Source organism: Beta vulgaris, chromosome 4 (genome assembly GCF_026745355.1).
Source record: "Beta vulgaris subsp. vulgaris cultivar EL10 chromosome 4, EL10.2, whole genome shotgun sequence".
NCBI lineage: Eukaryota > Viridiplantae > Streptophyta > Magnoliopsida > Caryophyllales > Amaranthaceae > Beta > Beta vulgaris.
Genome location: NC_079205.1, coordinates 57,138,977 through 57,161,782, shown reverse-complemented (window position 1 = coordinate 57,161,782; position 22,806 = coordinate 57,138,977). Strand labels below are relative to the sequence as shown.

The 22,806-nt window shown below is 34.5% G+C and overlaps 4 protein-coding genes across 7 annotated transcripts; 2 read left to right on the top strand and 2 right to left on the bottom strand.

Annotated features, from left to right (window-relative positions):
- Nucleotides 1–1,048: 1,048 nt before the first annotated feature.
- LOC104890558 (DEAD-box ATP-dependent RNA helicase 10) lies at nt 1,049–7,406 on the top strand. 4 transcript variants are annotated; one of them, XM_048643395.2, is made up of 14 exons: nt 1,049–1,393; nt 1,500–1,626; nt 1,703–1,839; nt 2,034–2,103; nt 2,480–2,542; nt 3,156–3,230; nt 4,887–5,006; nt 5,354–5,395; nt 5,482–5,556; nt 5,884–6,027; nt 6,221–6,358; nt 6,754–6,865; nt 6,940–7,028; nt 7,110–7,406. In XM_048643395.2, the coding sequence occupies exons 2-14, from the start codon at nt 1,615–1,617 to the stop codon at nt 7,230–7,232; spliced, it is 1,200 nt and encodes a 399-aa protein (XP_048499352.1). In that variant the 5' UTR covers nt 1,049–1,393; nt 1,500–1,614; the 3' UTR covers nt 7,233–7,406. The 4 variants fall into 4 exon arrangements, with proteins under 4 accessions (XP_048499352.1, XP_048499351.1, XP_048499350.1 ...); XM_048643394.2 differs by having other exon boundaries at nt 1,050–1,363; XM_048643393.2 differs by having other exon boundaries at nt 1,051–1,393; nt 1,710–1,839.
- Nucleotides 7,407–11,462: 4,056 nt separating this feature from the next.
- LOC125496779 (uncharacterized) lies at nt 11,463–12,836 on the top strand. Its single transcript, XM_048642354.1, has one exon. It carries the CDS (start codon nt 11,463–11,465, stop codon nt 12,834–12,836), a length of 1,374 nt encoding a protein of 457 aa, XP_048498311.1.
- A 1,152-nt stretch (nt 12,837–13,988) lies between these two features.
- On the bottom strand, nt 13,989–14,756 carry LOC125496778 (uncharacterized). The gene has a single exon (XM_048642353.1). It carries the CDS (start codon nt 14,754–14,756, stop codon nt 13,989–13,991), a length of 768 nt encoding a protein of 255 aa, XP_048498310.1.
- A 53-nt stretch (nt 14,757–14,809) lies between these two features.
- On the bottom strand, nt 14,810–15,367 carry LOC125496777 (uncharacterized). The gene has a single exon (XM_048642352.1). The coding sequence runs from the start codon at nt 15,365–15,367 to the stop codon at nt 14,810–14,812; it is 558 nt and encodes a 185-aa protein (XP_048498309.1).
- Between the last annotated feature and the right edge of the window lie 7,439 nt (nt 15,368–22,806).

Below are 22,806 nucleotides of genomic sequence, written 5' to 3'. Positions count from 1 at the left end.
ACCGAAAAGAAATGAAAACTTGGTCCTATTTGGCAAATAGAGTTTAGAGTTTGTTGTTAGAATTTTAACTTTTTATTAAGTAGATTTGACAGTTGATTTGACAACTTCTTTTTATAAATGTGTTTGGTAACAATTAACTGACTGCTAAAAGTTTATTGCTATTTGTTTGTGTGAAATAACATTTATAGACATTTTAATACGCATGTGTAGTATTATCATTAGAGGCATAAAAGTCATTAAACATATTTTTATCTAATCCTCTAAAGGAAAAACTCCTATTAGGAGCTTTTTCATTTCGAGAGTTTTTATCCAAAACTCTCTTTTACCAAACATCCCTTTTAGAGTTTTGACTAGTCAAAACTCTAAAAGTGGTCCAAAACTTTCTTTTTGCTCCAAAACTCTAATTGCGAAACACCTCCTATTTCGGGACGGAGGGAGTATGAATTATACTTATTATGCCCTTGTTTGACAATTAGCGGATAGCTGTTAGTTAATTGTATTACCTGATAGATGATAGCTAATTGTATTGGTTGATTTGACTAGCTAATTGTATTAGTTGTTTGTATAAAAGCGTTTTGCTAAGTAACTAATATCTGATCGCTACATTATTGTGTAAGATGACCAATAAGGACATATGCATAATTTATTGTTGGTCCACTCATACACAAACCTCTAATATTAAAAAGCTCATCCCCCAACTTTTTCAAAAAGAGCTTTTTGGATTCAATAAGCTAATTGAAATATCTTTTTACCGAATTCTCAAATTTGAGAATTGACAAATCAAATCCTCTAATATGAATTCAAACTTCTAATTTTACCCCAAACCTCTCTTTACCAAACAAGACCTATATATTTTTCATTTACTAATTACTAAACCTAAACTATAAACCCAAAATATGGACCCAATTTTTTAAAAACATGGTTAAACAACAAGCTCATATAATCATACCAATATATTTTTGTATTTCAATTTCAATGCAAACTAGAAATAAATATATCACCTTGATTTGTCTCAAGTTAATTAGGATTTAGTTAAGACTCTTAACTAAATCCTAATTCACAGAAAAACAAACAAACCATAAAATCGAACTTTGATCCCTAAAATACTACCGACGTAAACCCCTAAAGAAAACACCACTGATTTGGGGAAGAGGCTAGGGTTTAAGAAAGAACACAAGTGTGCAACTGCAAGTCTGCAACCCTAACTCTCCAAATTTTAGCGCGTTGAATTTGCGGCGACTACAAAACAAATTTGATATCTCTCTACAAAGTTACAGATTATCAATCACAGATTTCGTTCCACAGTTTTTATCTCAAAAGTTTTCGATTGCAGGAATTTTTCGACGATTCCAAAAGTTTGAAGGTATTATTAGGAATAATTTTACTATATACTGTAAGTTATAAGTGTTCAAAGTTTGTAGTTTAGCATTCAATATTTGAGTAAGAAATTTTCAATTTAATTAACTAGTATATACGTCATTTGGTTGTTGTGATCAAAGATGGAGGAAGAAGTGAAATCATTCACGGAGCTTGGTGTATGCGAGGACTTAGTTGAAGCTTGTGTGAGATTAGGATGGACTGTTCCTACCAAAATTCAAGCGGATTCTATTCCTCATGCTCTTGAAGGTCTTTTTGTTTTGTTTTCTTCTGAATTTTGATTCATGATTAATTTTTGGAATTTTATTTCAAGTGATAATTTCAGTTTACAGGCAAAGATATAATTGGACTTGCTCAAACTGGCTCTGGTAAAACCGGAGCATTCGCATTGCCAATCATTCAGGCTTTACTGGATGCAAAATCACCTCAGCCGTTCTTTGGTTGTGTGCTTTCTCCCACTCGGTAAGTTCTCGGTGTGTTATTGGGTTGAGTTTTTGCGAAAAAAGATAATCGACTTTGCATATTATTGTCCTGTAAACCATTCTCTGTTGTGCCGTATGCGTGCATTTTCCAATATAAGCTCTAATGTGATTACGTTTGAGTTATGATGAATGTATGATACCTCTCTTCTTATTGTCTTATTTTTGTTCATCTAGGGAGCTAGCAATTCAAATTGCTGAACAGTTTGAAGCTTTAGGAGCTAGCATCGGATTGAGAACTGCAGTGGTAAGCTTTGTAGTGCATCCGCATTGAATACTTTTCATCAACGTGCTTTTGCTGGACATGATGCTTTACATCGTGGAGCTTTGGGATAAGAAGTTTTTGGCCATGTAGTAAAGCTTGGGATGTAGAAGAATTCTACAATAAATGCACATGAACCATTTGGTTCTTTCTTGACTTAGATTTATGCAATGAAGTAATCCTTAGAAGGAATTAGTTAATGCTCCATCTCATTATCATCTTATTTGTTTCTTTATATCGATATCAAATGTATTGAATATAATTGCTCTTTTGAAGCGAGTTACGTGACTTTGTTTGTGTCTGAAAGCAATTTCATTACTATATGGCTCTCTGGATGCTGACTACTTTATATCTGTTGTAGCTTGTTGGTGGAGTGGACATAAACCAGCAGCAAATTGCTCTTGCAAAAAGGCCTCATATCATAGTACGTGGTTGCTGGCATTTCTTTTTTCTCTATTACATGATTACATTGTTGCATGATTTTGAATAAATAAATGACTGATCGTTGAAACTTGCTTAGTACTGTACTAGCCTACTAGGGTGCATTAATTGTGCATATAATTTCTTGGACTTTCTATCGAGAATAACACGCTAGTGAACTCCCAACCTAATCGTTCCCCCCTGCCCTCCAGAGAAAGGAAAGATGAATTAATTAGCCAGGCAGAGCAAGCTTTTGTCATAGTGTTCAACAGTTTCTGTTAACGGCTCATGGCCTTGTTGTGGTCTGAAGATCTGCATGGTGATGAGCCAATGAAATACTTTCGAGTATTGACCTGCAGTTTTCTATTAGAGAATGTAAGTCAACGCGCCTAGGTCAGCACCTTATTGTATTTTTGATTCAGTGGTAGAAGACTGATAAGGCATGTGTGGGGTTTAATCCTTTTGCTGTATCTGAAAACCAGAAGGCATGAGGAAACATTGCATTTCTCTAGTTTTTGTTTGTTATCTTCTTGGGATGGTGGGAGTATGTCAGTTGCGCTTGCTCTAACCTATGTTACTGTTCCTTCTTTGTCATCTAATTTTACTTTTTTTTGTAGGTAGGGACGCCTGGACGTCTCATGGATCATTTGTCTAATACCAAAGGGTTTTCACTTCGTACCTTGAAATATTTGGTATGTTCTGCCTTCATATGGGCTGTATCTTTTCTGTTGGAAGGTTTATTTGCTAAGCTGACGTCTATTGTTTTATCATGTATCATACCTTCTTATCCCTATATCATAGAACTAGTTGACCTTTTTTCGTCTATAAAGACAGATGCCTGGTTGTAAGTGGAGAAAAACGCACTTATTGTTTTTATTTATTATAAAAATCGACCTGTAAGTGGATCTATAGACTATGTTGTACCACCCTTAAGGGTCTGTTTGTTTTGATGGAATACGTTTTCCATGGAAAATATTTTTGGTGGAAAATGAATAGTAGGTGTCTTTTGTTTGGTTTGATGGAAAACTATTAAGCTAAGAAGGGAAATTGTGATATTGGGAATGAGAGAATGGAGGAAAATGGTTTTCCTTCAAATTTTGGAGGAAAATGTTTAAAAAGGGATGGAAAACTTTTTTCCACTTCAGTTTTCTTTTCTAAATTCCTTTTCCAACCAAACAACAAAAAAGGGGTAAAGTTTTCCTTCAAAACGAGCAGACCATAATTTTCATTTTCCATTTGGATGAATTCCTATGTCCTTTTGTGAACTGTTTTATGTGATGTGAACAATTGTAGGGTCATTTTAGACTGATTTCCCTGCTCCATTTCATTGTCCATGATACTGTCTTTCTAGATTAGTTTGGGAGTGTTGCTGAATGCTGATTAGTGAGGATAAATATTCGGGTTGTGCTCATCATCTGTTTTTGAAGCTATTAAAACTTGTTGATTTTATTGCTAGCTGCCAATTGGGGACTTCTTATAACTTGAAAACTTTGTATGGATCTGTTTTCTACTTTTTTGTTTGCTACAAGTTGGTGCTCTTACTGTGGGATAGAGGGTGTATAAAACTTTGGGAAACAATATCTCTCTTGGTTAGCTAGATAGGGAAACTTGTATTGACATCAGCTCTTTGCCTGCTCGAATGTGGTCTTGATTTTCTGCACCCCTCAGCCCGGCGCATCATCTGTCCATTTCTGTTCATTCCCCCTCACCCCCGAGACAAGGAGAAGAGAGGAGGAATAAAAAGGAAAGATGGTATCTAATATCTGTTTTGTTTTTAAGCTGTCTTAGCCCATCCTTCTGTCGTCCAATGCCATTAAAATTTCTAAACCGCAAGTTCTTTTTTAATAGAAAATTCTCTTATCTTGTTATGCGTCTGTCACATTTTCTGTTTCCTGGGTTCGTTGTTCCTTGTACCTAGCCCCAATTTAATTCTGACCAAGTGCATGTTTATATCTCAGTCACTAAAGCTATTGTTTGGTTCTGTTAAGTTTTAATATTATATTATTCTCTCAATTGGAGTTTGGTGTCAAATGCTTAACTGTATATATGTCATTTCTAGTTGTTGGAGACTATCGGTTCTTTCCAATGATTCTTTAACAATATTAATGTGGAACAAAAAGATATGAAGGTTTGTAATTTGGGAATTTGTAATTGACTCCCTATAGCTTACGCCACACCAGTCAGCCTGGAGAATTTGCTGTCTGTACTTTAATGTCTATTTTTTTTTTCTCAAGAATGTGCTTGGTGCAAGTACCATTTATATGGATGCCATTTTTGGTCTCTTTTTGTTTTTATTTTTTTGCGGCATTTTTGTAATGTATTAGTGCTTACTTACCACGATGTTGCAGGTACTGGATGAAGCTGACAGATTGTTGAATGAGGACTTTGAGAAAGCACTTGATGATATTTTAAAAGTTATCCCTCTTGAGCGAAGGACTTATTTGTTTTCTGCCACTATGACAAAAAAGGTAACCGCTGAATATAATTGATCCTGATAAGAAGTTATGACAATTACTCCTTTTTATTGCTTGTCTTTGGTAACCTGCTGTTAGTAGGAATTGAATTTGTGCATGTATTGGCAGGAATTCAAGAGAATTCACTGAACTTCTATTTGATCTTTTTCCGTTCTTTCACCAAGTTCTCATTGAGGACTTGGAGTTACCTATGTCCATCATGGCGTTCTTTTTTTTTTTTTGAATTCTTTGGGGTGACTACAGGCTGTATCTTAAAATTTTTTTACTGGCAGTTGTTAATTTCGATAGTGATGAGGTACTTTTTTTGGGGGAAAATATGAACAAGGCCTTTTTTGTGGCAGGTTAAGAAGCTCCAAAGGGCTTGCTTAAGAAATCCTGTGAAGGTGAGATCCAGTTGCACTATTGCTAACATCTTTATCTAGACAGTTGAGTATTTTCTTAATCCTATTGATATGATTTATTTTTCCAGGTTGAGGCAGCATCTAAATATTCTACTGTTGATACTTTGAAGCAGGAATATCTTTTTCTTCCTTCAAAATACAAGGTTTGTCTCGTTGTGTGCTTCATTCTATTTATTTGTGCGGCTTAGAAAATTTGGACTCTGCAGTTTTTGATCCTGATATACCTTGTCACTGTGACTTGGGAAATGATCCGCAGACCGAGAGTTTATTTATGTAACATTCTTGTGATATATGATGTGTATTATAAGCCTTGAACTAGTTTGTTTGGCCAATACAATATATTACTTTTTGCTGATATGAGGTCAGATATGCGCTTGACTATTTGATCGCTTCCCCATTTGGCATACAGAGTAGCTTATCTTGGAGATTTCTATTAAGTCTTACTCTTTATGTACTCTTTCTTTTCTCAGGATTGCTATCTGGTGTATGTTTTGATGGAGTTGTCTGGAAGCACGATGGTTTTCACTCGTACATGTGAAGTTGCTAATCTTTTAGCACTCATGCTCCGTAACCTTGGTCTAAGAGCTGTTCCAATTAATGGAAAAATGACTCAGGTTTGCTTTCTGCTTGTTTTATATTACCGTTGTTTATCTGTTTGAGCTGTATCGATTAATGGGAATAACTTAGGTTTTCTTTCCACTTATATTATTATAATTTAATTTTTAATATATAAGGTTTTTGGTCCTCCAATTTAGAAGTTCTTTTTTATGCCCTTCATACTGATTGACCCCTACTTGTTTGTGGTAGGCAAAACGACTCGGAGCTTTAAACAAGTTTAAAGCTGGTGAATGCAGTATCCTTACTTGCACTGATGTAGCAAGTAGAGGTCTTGATATTCCTTCGGTGGATATGGTGATTAATTATGACATTCCTGCCAATTCGAAGGTCACTTTTTGATGCCCCTGGCTCTGCAGTATAGTTATTTATTGGTGTTTTTCTTTTTTATCTTTTATTGGGGGGTTGGTTGCATTTTGTGCATGGTTTAGGAGATGATGAGTTCAATGTCCATCTGCAGGAATAGGTCTATGTGCATACTTTATTTCCCCTCTTTGTTTTTGGGCGCAAGTATCATTGTCCTTGGTGGTGGTTATATTTACTCCTTTTTTCTGCATTTGCTGTGAGAATTTTTTGTTTTTGCTGTTGCTTACGTGGTATACTAAATGACATTCTTCATCTGCCTTGTTTTGGTGGAAGTGCTTATCGGGTTTTGACTGTAGAGATTTAATCTGCTTCTAATGTATGTATGATGTATCAATTTGATGTGTTATTGTTGGTTTCAGGATTACATACATCGGGTAGGAAGAACAGCTCGTGCTGGAAGGTCAGGGGTTGCCATCTCGCTGGTCAATCAGTACGAGCTGGAGTGGTTTATCCAGATAGAGAATTTGATAGGTGAGTATTATTTTGAGCATTATATACATTAATTTATTTTCTTTTGGGGCCTGTATTTATCATCTGAGATGCAGGGAAAAAGCTACCTAAGTATGCTGCCGAGGAAGAGGAAGTTTTACTCTTGTTGGAACGTGTTAGCGAAGCTAAAAGGATCTCACAAATGGTACATATGTTTACTTTTGTGTTTTGTGTTGATCTTTTTCTTAATGGTGTTATAAATCTCCCATTTGTTTTGGATGTATAGAAAATGAAGGAGTCTGGTGGGAAGAAAAGAAAAGGCATGGGAGATGACGACGGAGAGGAGATACAGAAGTACTTGAAAAAGGGCAACAAAAATGGCAATACATCGAAAAGGTCGAAGAGATGATACTTTTTACGCTAATATACATAATCGCATTCACAACAATTTTGTTAGATACAGGAACACTAATCTAGGATAATTGTGCTTTATCTCTGTCTCCATTACTGTGATAAACTCAGATATCACAGTTATCTTATTTGTAAGTTTATTATTCTTGTTCATGGAGTTTATTTACCCTTCTGATTATATCTCTTGCTTTTTTTTGAATTGCTATTATCAAACACCTTGTTATTATAATAAGGCGAATAACCAGATCTTATTACTATTCTATCTTTAATCGAGTTTTGGAAAAGATGAGCAAACATTTCCCTTGGCTTTTTAAACAGATTTGCATTTAGTCAATCTTAGCTAGAGTAAGTTATTAACGAGTTGGTCAGATTTGCCTATCCCACATTTAGTCTTGAGTAGGAAGGCCGAAGGCTTCAAAACTTCACGTTGGTGGGTGCTCTTTGCACGACCAATTTCTCATGTAATGACACGAGATAACTCAATAAAGTTGGTTGATTAATAGTGTCAAAAATGAACGGTGCAATTTAAAAAAGGGAGCATGTTTAAAGTTTCTATGGTAACAGATGTTATGGTAAGAAAGATGAATAAAAGAGAGATGATGTTGAGGAGCAAAGTCGTGGTGTTGTAGCTTCATCCTGTTGTTCTTCTCTGTCTGGAGTTGGTCATTCTTCTGGTATTTTTCTCCCTCTCTCTCCTCATTTCTTTCTTTCCCATTTGCCTTCTAAATTTCACTTGAGATTTCCATTTCTATCTCATTTTTCTTGTCGAAATTACACACATCGTGCACCAATTCATTATATTGATATCGATGTATTGTTGATGACCGTCAATGGTTTTTAAAGTTTGCGAGACAGAAATGCAAGCTAATGAAGAAAATGGTAAGTCATGGTGGATTCCTTCATCGTAATGATGTGAAAAAGGCGTTGGAGCTTGTCAATATTATGACCGGCAAAGGGTTTGCAGCTGACATTAAGACTACTTCATTTTTCTTTCACGAGTTAGTGGAGAAAACAAGGCTTTGCTTCCAAAGTTCTTCAAAATAGGGTTTTTGTTAAATGTCGCCCTATTTTTTCCTGCTAACGTCTTGTATACATACTTCTTATACCAAAGTTAGTTAGGGGTGGTGGGGAGGGATGAGGGTGGTGGGGTGGTGGGGAGGGTGGTTATGTTTAGGGTTTAGTGTTAAGGTTATGGGTAGGATTAGGATTAGGATTAGGATTAGGATTAAGGTTAGGGTTAGTGGTTAATTAGAGTTGAAAAAAAAGGATTAATGACTAACAGAGGTTAACGAAGTTAACCGCCGTTAGTCATTAAGGGCATTTGAGTGTATTTTGTTGAAACTGAGTGGTACCAAGTGTATTTTCAAAAGTGCGAGGGTACTCGGTGAATTTCGTAAAAACTCGAGGGTAGTTGGTGAAAAAACCGTTGTATTTATTTCATTTTGATATGTATTTGTTTAGTTTCTACTTTTATTGTAGATGTCGTATAACTTTGAATCAACGAATCAATGTTAATTTAAAAAAAAAAGCTTTCATCATCTTGTTAAATTCAAATGATTATATTTACTAGACCAATAACAAAAAATACAGTGTTACATGTGCTTGTACAAGTGTATATGAAATTGAGTTATCGTCATTTCTTTGTTGTTGAAACAAATTCTAAGCTCTATTCAACTTCAAATTGTCCTTGTCCAGTAGCTAGCTCATAACCTCGCAACCTACTATGTATCTAAAATCCCTATCACATACCATCTCCATTTCTTCAACTTTGCCTTAATAGTCATTTTGGTTTGTCCCACTGAGTTTGCCACATAGTAAAAATGACAGTAAAAAATACTTCCTCTGTTTCTTTTTACTTGCAACAGTTTGACTTTCACACTTGTCAATGCATAATTTCAATCATCAATATGTTTACTTACCGATAAATAAAAATTATAAAAAGTATATATTCGAAAAATATACATTCAGACGAATCTAACAAGATCTCATATGAATATGTTTTTCCTTAACTATAAATCACCAAACATAAACTAAGTAAAGTTGGTGAATAGTGTAAAAGTCAAACCGTTGCAAGTAATAAAAAAAACGGAGGAAGTGCAACTTAGCTCTCGCATGTACTCTACTTAAGAGCACCTCCAATGGGTTAAAAGACACTCCCCATATGGAGTATCTCTCCTCAAATGGGGCTCCACATGAGTGGGGTTGGTTCCCCATTTAATGAGCATGCTGAAGTTCTAGGGGAGGTGCCCAAATGAAAAAGAAATCAGAGGCTTACACGTGGCACAGGACCACTTGGGAGAGAGAAAAAAAAAACTGAACAGCTGGCCCTGCCAGCCTGACGCGCGCGCCCAGCACCAATCAGTGGCTGCCAAATGTCAACTTCCCCTTTAAAAGCAACGGTTATTTTTTAAAATAGCCGTTGCATAATTTTGCCATTTTAAAAAAAAATCTGCTAATAAAAAAAAAAAAAAATTATACCAACGTTCATATTTTTTAATTGTCTATAAATAGAGACCAATTATGCCATATTTTAGATACATTCAAATTTCTCTACCTTTTCCAATCTTTAATTTCTCTAATTTTTCTCATCTTAATTATATATTTTATTCCTCTACTCTTTAAATACTTCCAAACAAATTATCCATAATTATGAATCCTAATAATTCTAATTATGGAAATAGGCCTCAAAGAACCCCAAATTATCAATTTAATCTCAACCACCCACAAAATCCAAATTTCCCACAAAATTCTAACTCCCCACAAAATTCTAATTTCCAACGTAATCCAAATTTCCAACAAAATTCAAATTCCCCACAAAATCCAAATTTCCATCAAAATTTCGAACAAAACCCAAATCGTCAAAATACTAATATTGCTTTTGATCCAAATATGCTCAATAACCCTCAAATCCAAGCCTTATTCCAAGCATTTGTACTCCAAAGTCAACAACCTTCTAATTTTGAAACCTCGCCCCATACTCCGGTGAATCTCTCATCTCCAATGTCTCAATATATGGATCAAAATCCTACAACTCCAGGGGGAGACGGGAGCAATAACCGAATACCGATTGGAGATTATTACCAAACTCAACAACTCAGAGACGATGATGATGCTTATGATGATGATGATGAAGATGAAGCGGACCAAGGTGGAAAAGGTAAAGATAAGATACTAAAAGAAAGGTGGGGACATGATGAAGATATAGCATTGGTCTCCGGATACCTTAATTGTGGTGGTGATCCATTAGTGGGAACAGATCAGTCAAAGGCAAAGCTTTGGAAAGAAATCAAGCACATCTACGATGTTGAAGTGGTAAAAAAACCATCACTCATCCACCCAAGGACCATGAAGTCAATTAAAGCGCAATGGAGAACCATCAACCGACTCGTGACTTTGTGGGTATCGCAACTCGGTGAAGCCGAGCGAATGAAATCAAGTGGAATGACTATTACGGATGTAGAGGCTAAAGCTCATGAACTATACCAACAAAAACAAAATAATAAAGCTTTCAAATTGTACCATTGTTGGATGGGAATGAGACACCTTTCAAGATGGCAACCCGGATACGATTCAACTGTTGTGAGTCAATCAAGTTCAAAAAGGTCAAGTGATGAAGTTGTATCAGTTCGCCCGGATGGTGCGAAGAAGGCTAAGGCACAAAGAAAAATGAAAGGAGTAGCTACAAGTTTAGATGATTTCAACAACACTTTAAGTGAAATGCAAGGTGAACGAATTACAATAAGGAAAAATAAGAAGAATGATGGATTACCAAAAGCAGCGAGATGAAAAGAAAATGAGGTTCAAGATGTATCAATTGTTGATGACCAAACCATCTCTTGATGCGGTTGAGTTCGAATACTATGAGAAGCTAAGAGAAGAGTTTATGAAGTAGTTTAGTTATAAGGTTGTTTTATTTAGTATCCTTAATTCTTTCGTAATTCTAGTATTTACTATCCTAGTTTGTATTGTTTTAATATTTTTTATCTATTGAGAATCTTATCTTCTGAAAAGTGGATTACAATCTTATCTTTTGAAAATCTTTTTTTTTGGGATTGTGTAGTCCTTTCTTATCTTCAGAGATTGCACTCTTATCATCAAATGTCTATAAAAGATGAATTGGTTGAATGATAACATCACACCATAACACCATCCTTCTTTCTACAAAAAATATCATTCTTCTTCCTTCAAACCACTTCATTCTTCTTCTCTTCTTGCAACAAAAGGAAACATGAACTTGGATTACAATTCTTTAAGTTCAAGTGATGACCAGTTTGATGATATGGTCAATAACATGATTTTATACAACGCGTATCTTGAAGAACAAGAAGACTACGTAATTCAACAAGCTGTTCAAACAATTGTTGCTCCAATCATAGAAGCCACTCAAAGAAGGTCTCCCAAAAAAAAAATTATTCCAAGAGACCGTGCTGATGCAAATCAAAGGTTAATGAACGATTACTTTGTTGATCGTCCTCTATATACCGAAGACATGTTCCGACGCAGATTTCGTATGCGTCGTCCTCTTTTCTTTCGAATTATGAACGCAGTCGCTGCGAAAGACAAATTTTTTCAACAACTACCAGACGCAACTGGGAAGCTAGGTGCCTCCACTCATCAGAAATGCACAGCAGCATTGAGGTGTCTAGCATATGGATCAGCATCTGACGCAGTCGACGAGTACATCAAAATTGCTGAATCAACAGCAAAGGAGTGCCTTGTGCACTTTGTGCAAGGAATTCGAAAAGCTTTTAAGACCGAGTACTTAAGGAGGCCTACAGTAACCGACTTGCAACGCCTCTTACGTGACGGGGAAAGGCGGAGTTTTCCTGGAATGATGGGCAGCATAGATTGCATGCATTGGCAATGGAAAAATTGCCCACGAGCATGGAAAGGGTTGTATCAAGGTAGGTCCAAATCTGCAACGGTAATTCCAGAAGCCGTGGCCTCCGGAGACTTGTGGATATGGCATGCATTTTTCGGAACACCGGGAACTTGCAATGATATCAATGTATTGGCACGCTCTCCGGTGTTTGATGATCTTTATCAAGGAAGAGCTCCTGAGGTCACATTTAATGTGAATGGTAATACCTATAATAGGCGATATTACCTAACAGATGGGATCTACCCTAAATGGGCAGTGTTCATGCCAGCAATTCGACTCCCACTATCTCCCGTCGATGAGTTGTTCACCAAACGTCAAGAATCAGTTCGGAAAGACGTCGAACGTGCGTTTGGGGTTTTACAAGCACGCTTTGCAATAATACAAAGGCCATCACTCATTTGGGATGAGCACTTAATGTGGGAAATAATGCTGGCGTGTATCATTCTTCACAATATGATTGTCGAGGATGAACGGGATACATATCTAAATTATCAAGACGCATCAGACTTCGAGCAAGAAAATGCCTCGATTGCTAGTACTTCGTCTAGCCATAGGCTTGAAACATTTTCTGTTCAACCTGGTCGCTACAATGATATAGGGATGCAACAATATTTGCAAAGAAGAGCTGATGCGTGGGATAGAGATGTTCACAACTCCTTACAAAAAGACTTGGCTCAACACATTTGGCACAATTGTCGCCAATCAACCAATGATGAGTGAATTATTGTTTGTAATATTAAGTTTAGCCATTGTTGTAAGAAATCTCAATTAAGTAGCTTAATTAAAAGATGAGCATAAATTAACGATTTATCGTTTTAATAGCGTGATTAGCAATTTACATAGCATAATTAGCAACTACCGAATTTAATTAGTGTGTCAATTATTTATTGATTAATTATGAAATTAATGAGGATAATTACGATTTTTTTATTTAATTACAAAGAAATCATGTTAAATATGGAATATATAATCAATAGATAAAATATTGGTGGGGTATGGTAAAGTAGGAGAGAGAAAAGGTGGTGGGGTATAGGAAATAAGATAGAGAAGATAAATGGGGAGGTAGATGAGTGGAGGTATGTGTTTCAAATTTGAGTAAGGTAAAATGGGGAGGTAGTGGAAAATGAGGTGGACAAATAAGGTGAGGAGAGAGAAGAAATGGGGTGCCCCATGAATGGAGATGCTCTAAGAGCATCAACATTCATTAACATCCCCATAATTTCTCTCTTTTCATCTCATTCGTCCACATCACTTTTCACTAACTTTATCACATACCTTTCCCATTTCACAATTCCACACCTTCATTCATTAAGAGCATCTCCATTCATGGGGCACCCCATTTCTTCTCTTTCCTCACCTTATTTGTCCACCTCATTTTCCACTACCTCCCCATTTTACCTTACTCAAATTTGAAATACATACCTCCACTCATCTACCTCCCCATTTATCTTCTCTCTCTTATTTCCTATACCCCACCACATTTTCTCTCTCTCCCCTACTTTCCCATACCCCACCAATATTTTATCTATTGATTACATACTCCATATTTAACATGATTTCTTTGTAATTAAATTAAAAAATCGTAATTATGCTAATTAATTTTATAATTAATCACTAAATAATGACACTAATTAAATCGTTAATTTACACTCGCCTTTTAATTAAGCTACATAATTTGATAATTTTTACTAAAACAAATAATACATTTATTGTTAAAAACACTAATTAATTCGGTAGTTGCTAATTACGCTACGTAAATTGCTAATCACGCTATTAAAACGATAAATCGTTAATTTATGCTCGCCTTTTAATTAAGCTACTTAATTGAGATTTCTTACAACAATGACTAAACTTAATATTACAAACAATAATTCACTCATCATTGGTTGATTGGCGACAACTTTGCCAAATGTGTTGAGCCAAGTCCTTTTGTAAGGAGTTGTAAACATCTCTATCCCACGCATCAACTCTTCTTTGCAAATATTGTTGCATCCCTATATCATTGTAGCGACCAGGTTGAACATAATATGTTTCAAGCCTATGGCTAGACAAAGTACTAGCAATCGAGGCCTTTTCTTGCTCGAAGTCTGATGCGTCTTGATAATTTAGATATGTATCCCGTTCCTCCTCGACAATCATATTGTGAAGAATGATACACGCCAGCATTATTTCCCACATTAAGTGTTCATCCCAAATGAGGGATGGCCTTTGTATTATTGCAAAGCGTGCTTGTAAAACCCCAAACACACGTTCGGCGTCTTTTCGAACTGATTCTTGACGTTTGGTGAACAACTCATCGACGGGAGACAGTGGGAGTCGAATTGCTGGCATGAACAATGCCCATTTAGGGTAGATCCCATCTGTTAGGCAATATCCCCTATTATAAGTATTACCATTCACATTAAATGTGACCTCAGGAGCTCTTCCTTGATAAAGATCATCAAACACCGGAGAGCGTGTCAATACATTGATATCATTGCAAGTTCCCGGTGTCCCGAAAAATGCATGCCATATCCACAAGTCTCCAGAGGCCACGGCTTCTAGAATTACCGTTGCAGATTTGGACCTACCTTGATACAACCTTTTCCATGCTCGTGGGCAGTTTTTCCATTGCCAATGCATGCAATCTATGCTGCCCATCATTCCAGGAAAACCGCGCCTTTCCCCGTCACGTAAGAGGCGTCGCAAGTCGGTTACTGTAGGCCTCTTAAGTACTCGATCGTAAAAGCTTTTCGAATTCCTCGCACAAAGTGCAAAAGGCACTCCTTTGCTGTTGATTCAGCAATTTTGATGTACTCGTCGACTGCGTCAGATTCCGATCCATATGGTAGACACCTCAATGTTGCTGTGCATTTTTGAAGAGTGGAGGCACCTAGCTTCCCAGTTGTGTCTGGTCGTTGTTGAAAGTATGGCTCTTGCGCAGCGACTGCGTCCACAAGTCGAACGAAAAGAGGACGATGCATACGGAACCTACGTCGGAACATGTCTTCGGTATATAGAGGACGATTAACAAAGTAATCGTTCATTAACCTATGATTTGCATCATCACGATCTCTTGGAATAATTTTCTTTTTTTTTTTGGGAGATCTTCTTTGAGTGGTTTCTATGATTGGAGCAACACCTGTTTGAACAGCTTGTTGAATTACGTAGTCTTCTTGTTCTTCAAGATACGCATTGTATAAAATCATGTTATTGACCATATCATCAAACTGGTCATCACTTGAACTTGAAGAATTGTAATCCAAGTTCATGTTTCCTTTTGTTGCAAGAAGAAAAGAAGAATGAAGTGGTTTGAAAGAAGAAGAATGCTATTTTTTGTATGTAGAAAGAAGGATGGTGTTATGGTGTGATGTTATCATTCAACCAATTCATATTTTATAGACATTTGATGATAAGAGTGCAATCTCAGAAGATAAGAAAGGACTACACAATCCCAAAATATAAGATTTTCAGAAGATAAGATTGTAACAATATAAAATAATATCGAAACAATATTAACAAATATTAAAACAATAACATAAATAATTTCGAAACAATATTAACAAATATTAAAACAATACAAACTAGGATAGTAAATACTAGAATTATGAAAGAAGAGTACTAAATAAAACAACCTTATAACTAAACTACTTCATAAACTCTTCTTTTAGCTTCTCATAGTATTCGAACTCACCCGCATCAAGAGATGGTTTGGTCATCACCAATTGATACATCATGAACCTCATTTTCTTTTCATCTCGCTGTTTAGGTAATCCAACATTTCTTCTATATTTTTCCTTATTGTAATTCGTTCACCTTGCATTTCACTTAAACTGCTGTTGAAATCATCTAAACTTGTAGCTACTCTTTTCATTTTTCTTTGTGCGAGAAAAGTTAAGAAGTTAGGCAAAATAAATTAAAAATATACAATAAGTTTAGAGAAAAGCATACCTTTGATAATTTAGGATGGGTGAAAAAGAATCTGTTTAAACCAAAATATAAGTAGAGGGTTTGATGGTCCCCTTTATTTTGTGTAAAGTTTCAGTTCATTTCAGTTGGTTTTCACTCACAAATCCAAAAGAACAAGATCTTAATATACACATTTATAATCACAAATATCACAAAAAATTTCAAATATATGGTTTTCCAGAAAAAAGAACTCAAAATTTGTAAACTATACTAATTAAATTACCCCCACACATTTTACACTATCTAATTTTTATAGGGGTACATGAACCACACATCTCTCATGAATAGATGCAAATATGCAATCAATTCACCCCATAGGTCATAAGGCCACAAGGTTCCAACTAAAAAATTGCAGCTTGATTATTCATCCAGAACACTGGTTTGTTAATTAACAAAATAGGAGTATCACTATCTATAATCTATATGTTTATGTTCCAAGAAAAAGGCCAAGTCTTTCTAGTTTAGAACAAAACCGTTTGTACTGACTAACTGAAAATGCAAATTTCATGATTCTTTTGTAGAAGTGACCTCTATATAAGTTATAACGACCAACTCCATTGAATTATAGGCAATGTAAGAGTGGCATGTTTTGATAATATGTGATTATTAGTTTTTTTTTTTCTATTGATGGTTTTTGCTCCTAAGTTGGTAAAATTTTGGAAATTGATAGATTCGTGATGGTATAAATTTAAATCTTTACTTGTTCAATAATAATACAAAAAAGCCCGCCCTTGTTGATTTGACTTGAATTCTTTTTTGTGTTTATTTAATTTGTGGGGAGATTGGTCTTGATATCTGGATCCTGGACTCCATAAAGCTAATCAGTTAATATGATCATGCATTTATAATACTAGTAATTTTGTCGTGGCCTCAGAAAGGTGCGGTCACCGGAGACGTGACTTAGAATGAAGAATTGCAAGAATGATAAATTCCTTAGAATGATACAAATGCTTCCTTATCTCGGTTTAATGATTTGCGTTCAAATCATATTTCACCACAGGTCGGGTTTTCACAAAAAAAAAAAAAAGTTTCATTTCAAGCCAAAGTGTCTAGTCTAGGTGGTGGTGTAATTTTCGAGGAGAAGTTTTGCGTCCGGCCAAATCAGTATAATTCGACTTTATTTAATTAAGTTCAGGAAAATAAGGTGAATGGAGTGTATCTTAACCTAATGTGTATTCAGCGTTGTGTCCAACAATAGAGTTGAACTGTTGGAAAGCGTGAAAAAACAAATGTTGTGACTAAGGGTGAGTTTATCCATTATATTCACCCTCTTTTATAGACTTTGCCATATCAACTTTTCACTATTTTTACCTATTTTTTCTTATAATTTAGGCTAAATAAGATTCTATCTATTTATACACTTTATACCTTAAGTAACTCCAACTTCAACTGTAAGTTATATTTGTTAAGTAGCTAGCTCGTAACATAATATGCATCTAGAATTCATCGTGTATACTCTCTTTCTTGCTCATCATTTCTTTAAATTCGCCCAAATTCTCGTTTTGCTTTGTACCATCATTTTTGCCTTCCGGGACTCTACCCAGCCAAAAATCTAAAATGAAGAAAACTCAATAGGGGAAAACAATACAAAATTAAATGTAGGAAGTAGTACATTTACAGTTTGTACATCACAATAAAAGATATCTATTATCCTCATACTTCCACAAATATTTGTTTATATGCTCAACTTATTATTACTTATTTTCAGATAAATTAAATAAGTTTAAGCAAAGTTCAATTTTTTTGAATGATTAGGAAATGTTTAGATTAGTGTAGAAGAAATTCAGAAGAATTACGTAAAGTTAAAATAAACATACAATAAGTATCAGTATGCAAAGTTCATATAATTTTTTTTTTTTGAACATCCTCTTGATAATTTTAGGATGGGTAAAAAAAATGTGGTTGAACCAATCTAAGCAGAGGGAGTATTAATATATCATATATTCCATTGGTATAACGGCTGAAAAACTAAGAATTAGATGATGAAAATAACAAAATGTATGATTTTCCATTGGTATAATAAATAGAGGTGAAAGTTATTCGGATAAAAATTGGAATGCAATCCGACCCAAAATCGAATTAGAGTTATGGTTCTTTTTTTCAGTTTAGTTTGTTTTGGGGTTGAATTTTTCATACAATTTGATTCTTTTTTCGGTTTGGATTGATTAAGAGAGTTTGAATAAAAGAAACCGAACAAATCCCAAATTTATAGGGAATTCTCCTGGGTGAAACACAATTCAACTATAGGAAATTAGATTTCAAGTTAATTTTTCGCCAATTCCAGAGGTATGTTCTCCCAATTCCTTTTTCTATATTTGTTGCGATGTGGTCCAAAAAAATCCGTAATGAGCACCTTTTCACAAGGATGATGACTCAGCCTAGCAGATACTAGCTAGTGCTTAGGATGAGAGAGACACATAGGAGAAAGGAGAATGAATTTGAGAGAATAACATGATAGTGAAGTAAGGTTGGTGAAAGGGAAGTAAGAAAGATGAAGAGTGAAAATGGGAGGAAAAAAGAGTTAATAGAGGATAGTGGAGTCACGGGTATTTGAAAAACAAAAAAATACAAAAGTGGAAGGGCGAAACGAAGTCAATGTATTGAAATTAAAACATTAAAGTACTTAAAGGTACTAGTTGACAAAATAAAATATAAAATGTACTAGTTTACAAAATCAGTGTTATTAAAAGTACTATTCACCATTTGTTCAAATTTATACTCCCCTGTCCCTTAATAGAGTTTTAATTTTTTCATTTATGTCCGTCCCAAATAGATTTCCCATGTTTTTATTTGGTATGGGTCTACCAAAGTAAAATATTATTCACCTTTTATTTCTTATTATATTATCCACTTAAATAACTTTGTAAAATGACACATTCTCTCTTCTCAATAAACAATTTATGCATAGTGTATCAACTTTAATTATTAATTATGATAAACTAAGGTTCCACATATTTATTATACTAATATATTAAAAGGCGTGTGTAAATCAGGAACGGTGCCACGTGGCGCTTTCCCTAGGGAGTTTTAGATCATGTAATCCATGTACAATAAAAATGTGATCTCAAGTTCATGTACTAAAGTTTTAACCACTAGACCAAGTAGTATTTAGTGCTATCATATCAAAGTACAATATTAATAAATGAAAATTTTCTTATCCGGGGCATAGTCCGGACCTAATAACTAGTTATTTCTCTAATACTTGTATTGAAAAGAACTGAAAACTCTATTTCGGGACGAAGGGAGTATGAATTATACTTATTATGACCTTGTTTGACAATTAGTGGATAGTTGTTAGCTATTAGTTGATTGTATTATCTGATAGATGATAGCTGCTTATTTTAGTTGATTTGACTAGCTAATTGTATTAGTTGTTTGTATAAAGTTTTATTAAGTAGCTGATATCTGATTGCTACATTATTGTGTAAAATGACCAATAAGAACATGTGCATAATTTATTGTTGGCCTACTCATACCCAAACCTCTAACGTTAAAAAGCTCATCCCCCAACTTTTTCAAAAAGAGCTTTTTGGACTCAATTAATAAGCTAATTGAATTCTCTTTTTACGGAACATTCAAATTAGAAAATTGACTAGTCAAATCCTCTAATATGAACTTAAACTTCTAATTTTACCCCAAACCTCTCTTTACCAAACAATATAATGTATACATGTACATGGCATCTCCGTTATTTCACTAGAATTGTCCAATGTGTGCATAAGTCATGTCAATTAACAAAAGTAAAATTAGTTTGCAAAAAAAATTGAACCCGTGATCTCTTGCTATTATACATGACACAATTACCATCTCAATTAACTTTTAATCATGCTTTAAGTATTCACATTATTATATTTGTATTTTATAAATTTTGAGTTTTCCTTAATATATCTTAGTGGGAATGAAAAAAATATCAAGTTCGGAAACACAATACCAATCGGGGGCAAATCCCGAACGTTCGGGCCAAAATATTTTTGTATTTCAATTTCAATGCAAACCGGAAATAAAAATATCACCTTGATTTGTGTTAACTAAATCCTAATTCACTTTAAAAAATACACAAACTTTTATATGAGGCGGGCCACACCTTCAACTAATGGTGTGGCCACCCCTTTCCTCTCATTACCCTCTCCCCTTCCCTCATGCACGTGCCCCCCTCCCCCCTTTCTCTCATTTTTTTTTTTACTCTTTCTTTTTTCTTTTTTTTTCCTTTGATGTGTTTATCATTTTTCCTATTTTTTTGCCTCATTTTCTCTCTCCTCTTATTTGCCCTATTTTTTTCCTATTTTCTCTCTCCTCTTATTTCCTCTAGAATTTTACCATTAATTACCCTTCCCTTCTCTCACGCACGCCCCCCTTCTCTTATTTTTTTTAAAAACTCTTTTTTTTTTCTTTTTTTTTTCTCTTTGATGTGTCTCTCATTTTTTCTATTTTTTTGCCTCATTTTCTCTCTCCTCTTATTTCCCCTTTTTTTTTTCTCTATCCTCTTATTTCCTCTAGAATTTTACCATTAACACATTGATAAATAAGGACGTGGCCAGCTAATTTAAGTCCAAGCTAGGCCTTATAATGATGCTCGTGTCCCCTTTAAAAAAAGCTTAAGCGTGAATCCGTTTTTGGATAACCCTACTTAAATGTACGTGTAACCCTTATTATTTGTAACCTTATTTTATAATACGAGGAACCCATTACTTCATAATAAGTAACTATTATTATTTGTACCCTTATTTTATCATACAAGTAACCCATTTATTCTACAAGTATATCTTATATATTTTTCAAATGACTCATTAAATTATAAAAGTAACCTTATTAGCTAATAAAAGTAACCCTAATTACATGTTTGAGTAACCTTATTTATTTGTTCGAGTAACCTCATATGTTCGCAAAAGTAGGTGCTACTTTCGTAATTATAAGGGGTTACTTTTATTGAAATTAGGGGTTACTTTTACAGTAAATAGAGGTTACCTTTTGTAATTATAAGGGGTTACTTTTGTAATTATAAAGGGTTACTTCTACAGTGAATAGGGGTTACTTTTTGTAACTATAAGATGTTACTTTTACTGAAAGTATAAGTTAGTTTTTGTAACTATATGGGGGTTACATTTACTATAACTAGGGGTTACTTTTACTATAAATAGGAGTTACTTTTACTAAAAGTGTAGGTTACTTTTTACGATAACCAGAGATTACTTTTATTGAAACTAGAGGTTACTTTTTGTAATTATAAGGGGTTACTTTTACTGAAACTAGAGGTTATTTTTTACGAGGAACCCATTGCTTCATAATAAGTAACTATTATTATTTGTACCCTTATTTTATCATACAAGTAACCCATTTATTTTGCAAGTAACCCTCATATATTTTTCAAAATATCCATTTATAAAAGTAACCTCATCATTAGTTAATAAAAGTAGGTGTTACTTTTGTAATTATAAGGGGTTACTTTTATTGAAATTAGGGATTACTTTTTAATTATAAGGGGTTACTTTTATCGAAATTAGGGATTACTTTTTAATTATAAGGGGTTTTGAAATTAGGGATTACTTTTTAATTATAAAGGGTTACTTCTACAGTAAATAGAGGTTACTTTTTGTAATTATAAGGGTTATTTTTGTAATTATAAAGGGTTAGTTCTACCGTGAATAGGGGTTACTTTTTATACTTATAAAAGGTTACTTTTACTTGTGAGTGTCATTATAAGAAGTTAATTATACTGAATTAGAGGTTACTTTTTCCCCCTCTCTCTCCTCTTCCCCCACCCCCTCTCTCTCCTTCTTCCTTCTCTATAATTTTTGAAGTCCAAGAGAGAAACCAACAAATTGATGCTAAAATATGAACGAATTATAGCCTAATCATTAGTATGCAAATTGATATGTCCTTCTTCCTTCTTTGGCAGCATCTCTTTCTCTCCTGCACCATGACTATCACTCCTGCACAAACCTTTAGTATCGTTCACCATGCCATATGATCAATGATCTTTCAAACATTCTCTTTAATTTGTTGATGCCTCGACACAGCTTTCTTTAAGAGGGTTTAAATTAATTGTAAAATTCAAGCAAAATTGAATTGCAGTCTAAAATATTCAGTAATTGAAGTTCTAAAACTGAAAAACAATTTAAAAAATAAGAACTTAAAATTCAAAAGAAAAAAATTTGATTCAACAATATGAAAACCGATTTAAGTTTTTTATAAGATTAAAAAAAAAAATTGAATGAGAAAATAAAATTCCAAAATTGCACAAATTACCTTGAGGAGAGAAAGGAGAGAAGGAACTGGCGCAGGAGGAGAGAGAAAATGACAGAAATGAGGAAGGTTTGGAAGGGGAAGCCATGGAAGCAAAGGAGAGAGAGTGGCGAGCAGAGAGAAATGAAAACCAGACTGTTGGAGAGAGAGAGGAGTTCAGGAAATGGGGCGAAGAAAGAAGAAGTATAGTAAAATGCGTGGCCGCACCGTTTAGTTTATATGTGGCATGTTGCACAAAAAACGGACTCTAAAAAATATACTTCCTCCGTTTTTATTTAGATGTTACACTTTTCAAATTACGGACTCTTAGGTAATTTTTGGAGAGGAGAGATAGAGAGAATGAAAAACAAGAGGGTCCCATGTGAACATGTGATAGGAGAGATAGAGAGAAGTTATCACCAATATAAAAGTATAACATCTAATTTAAAACTTCCTAAAATATAAAGTGTACCATCTAAAAAAACGGAGGAAATATATAAATCGAACTTTGGTCCCTAAA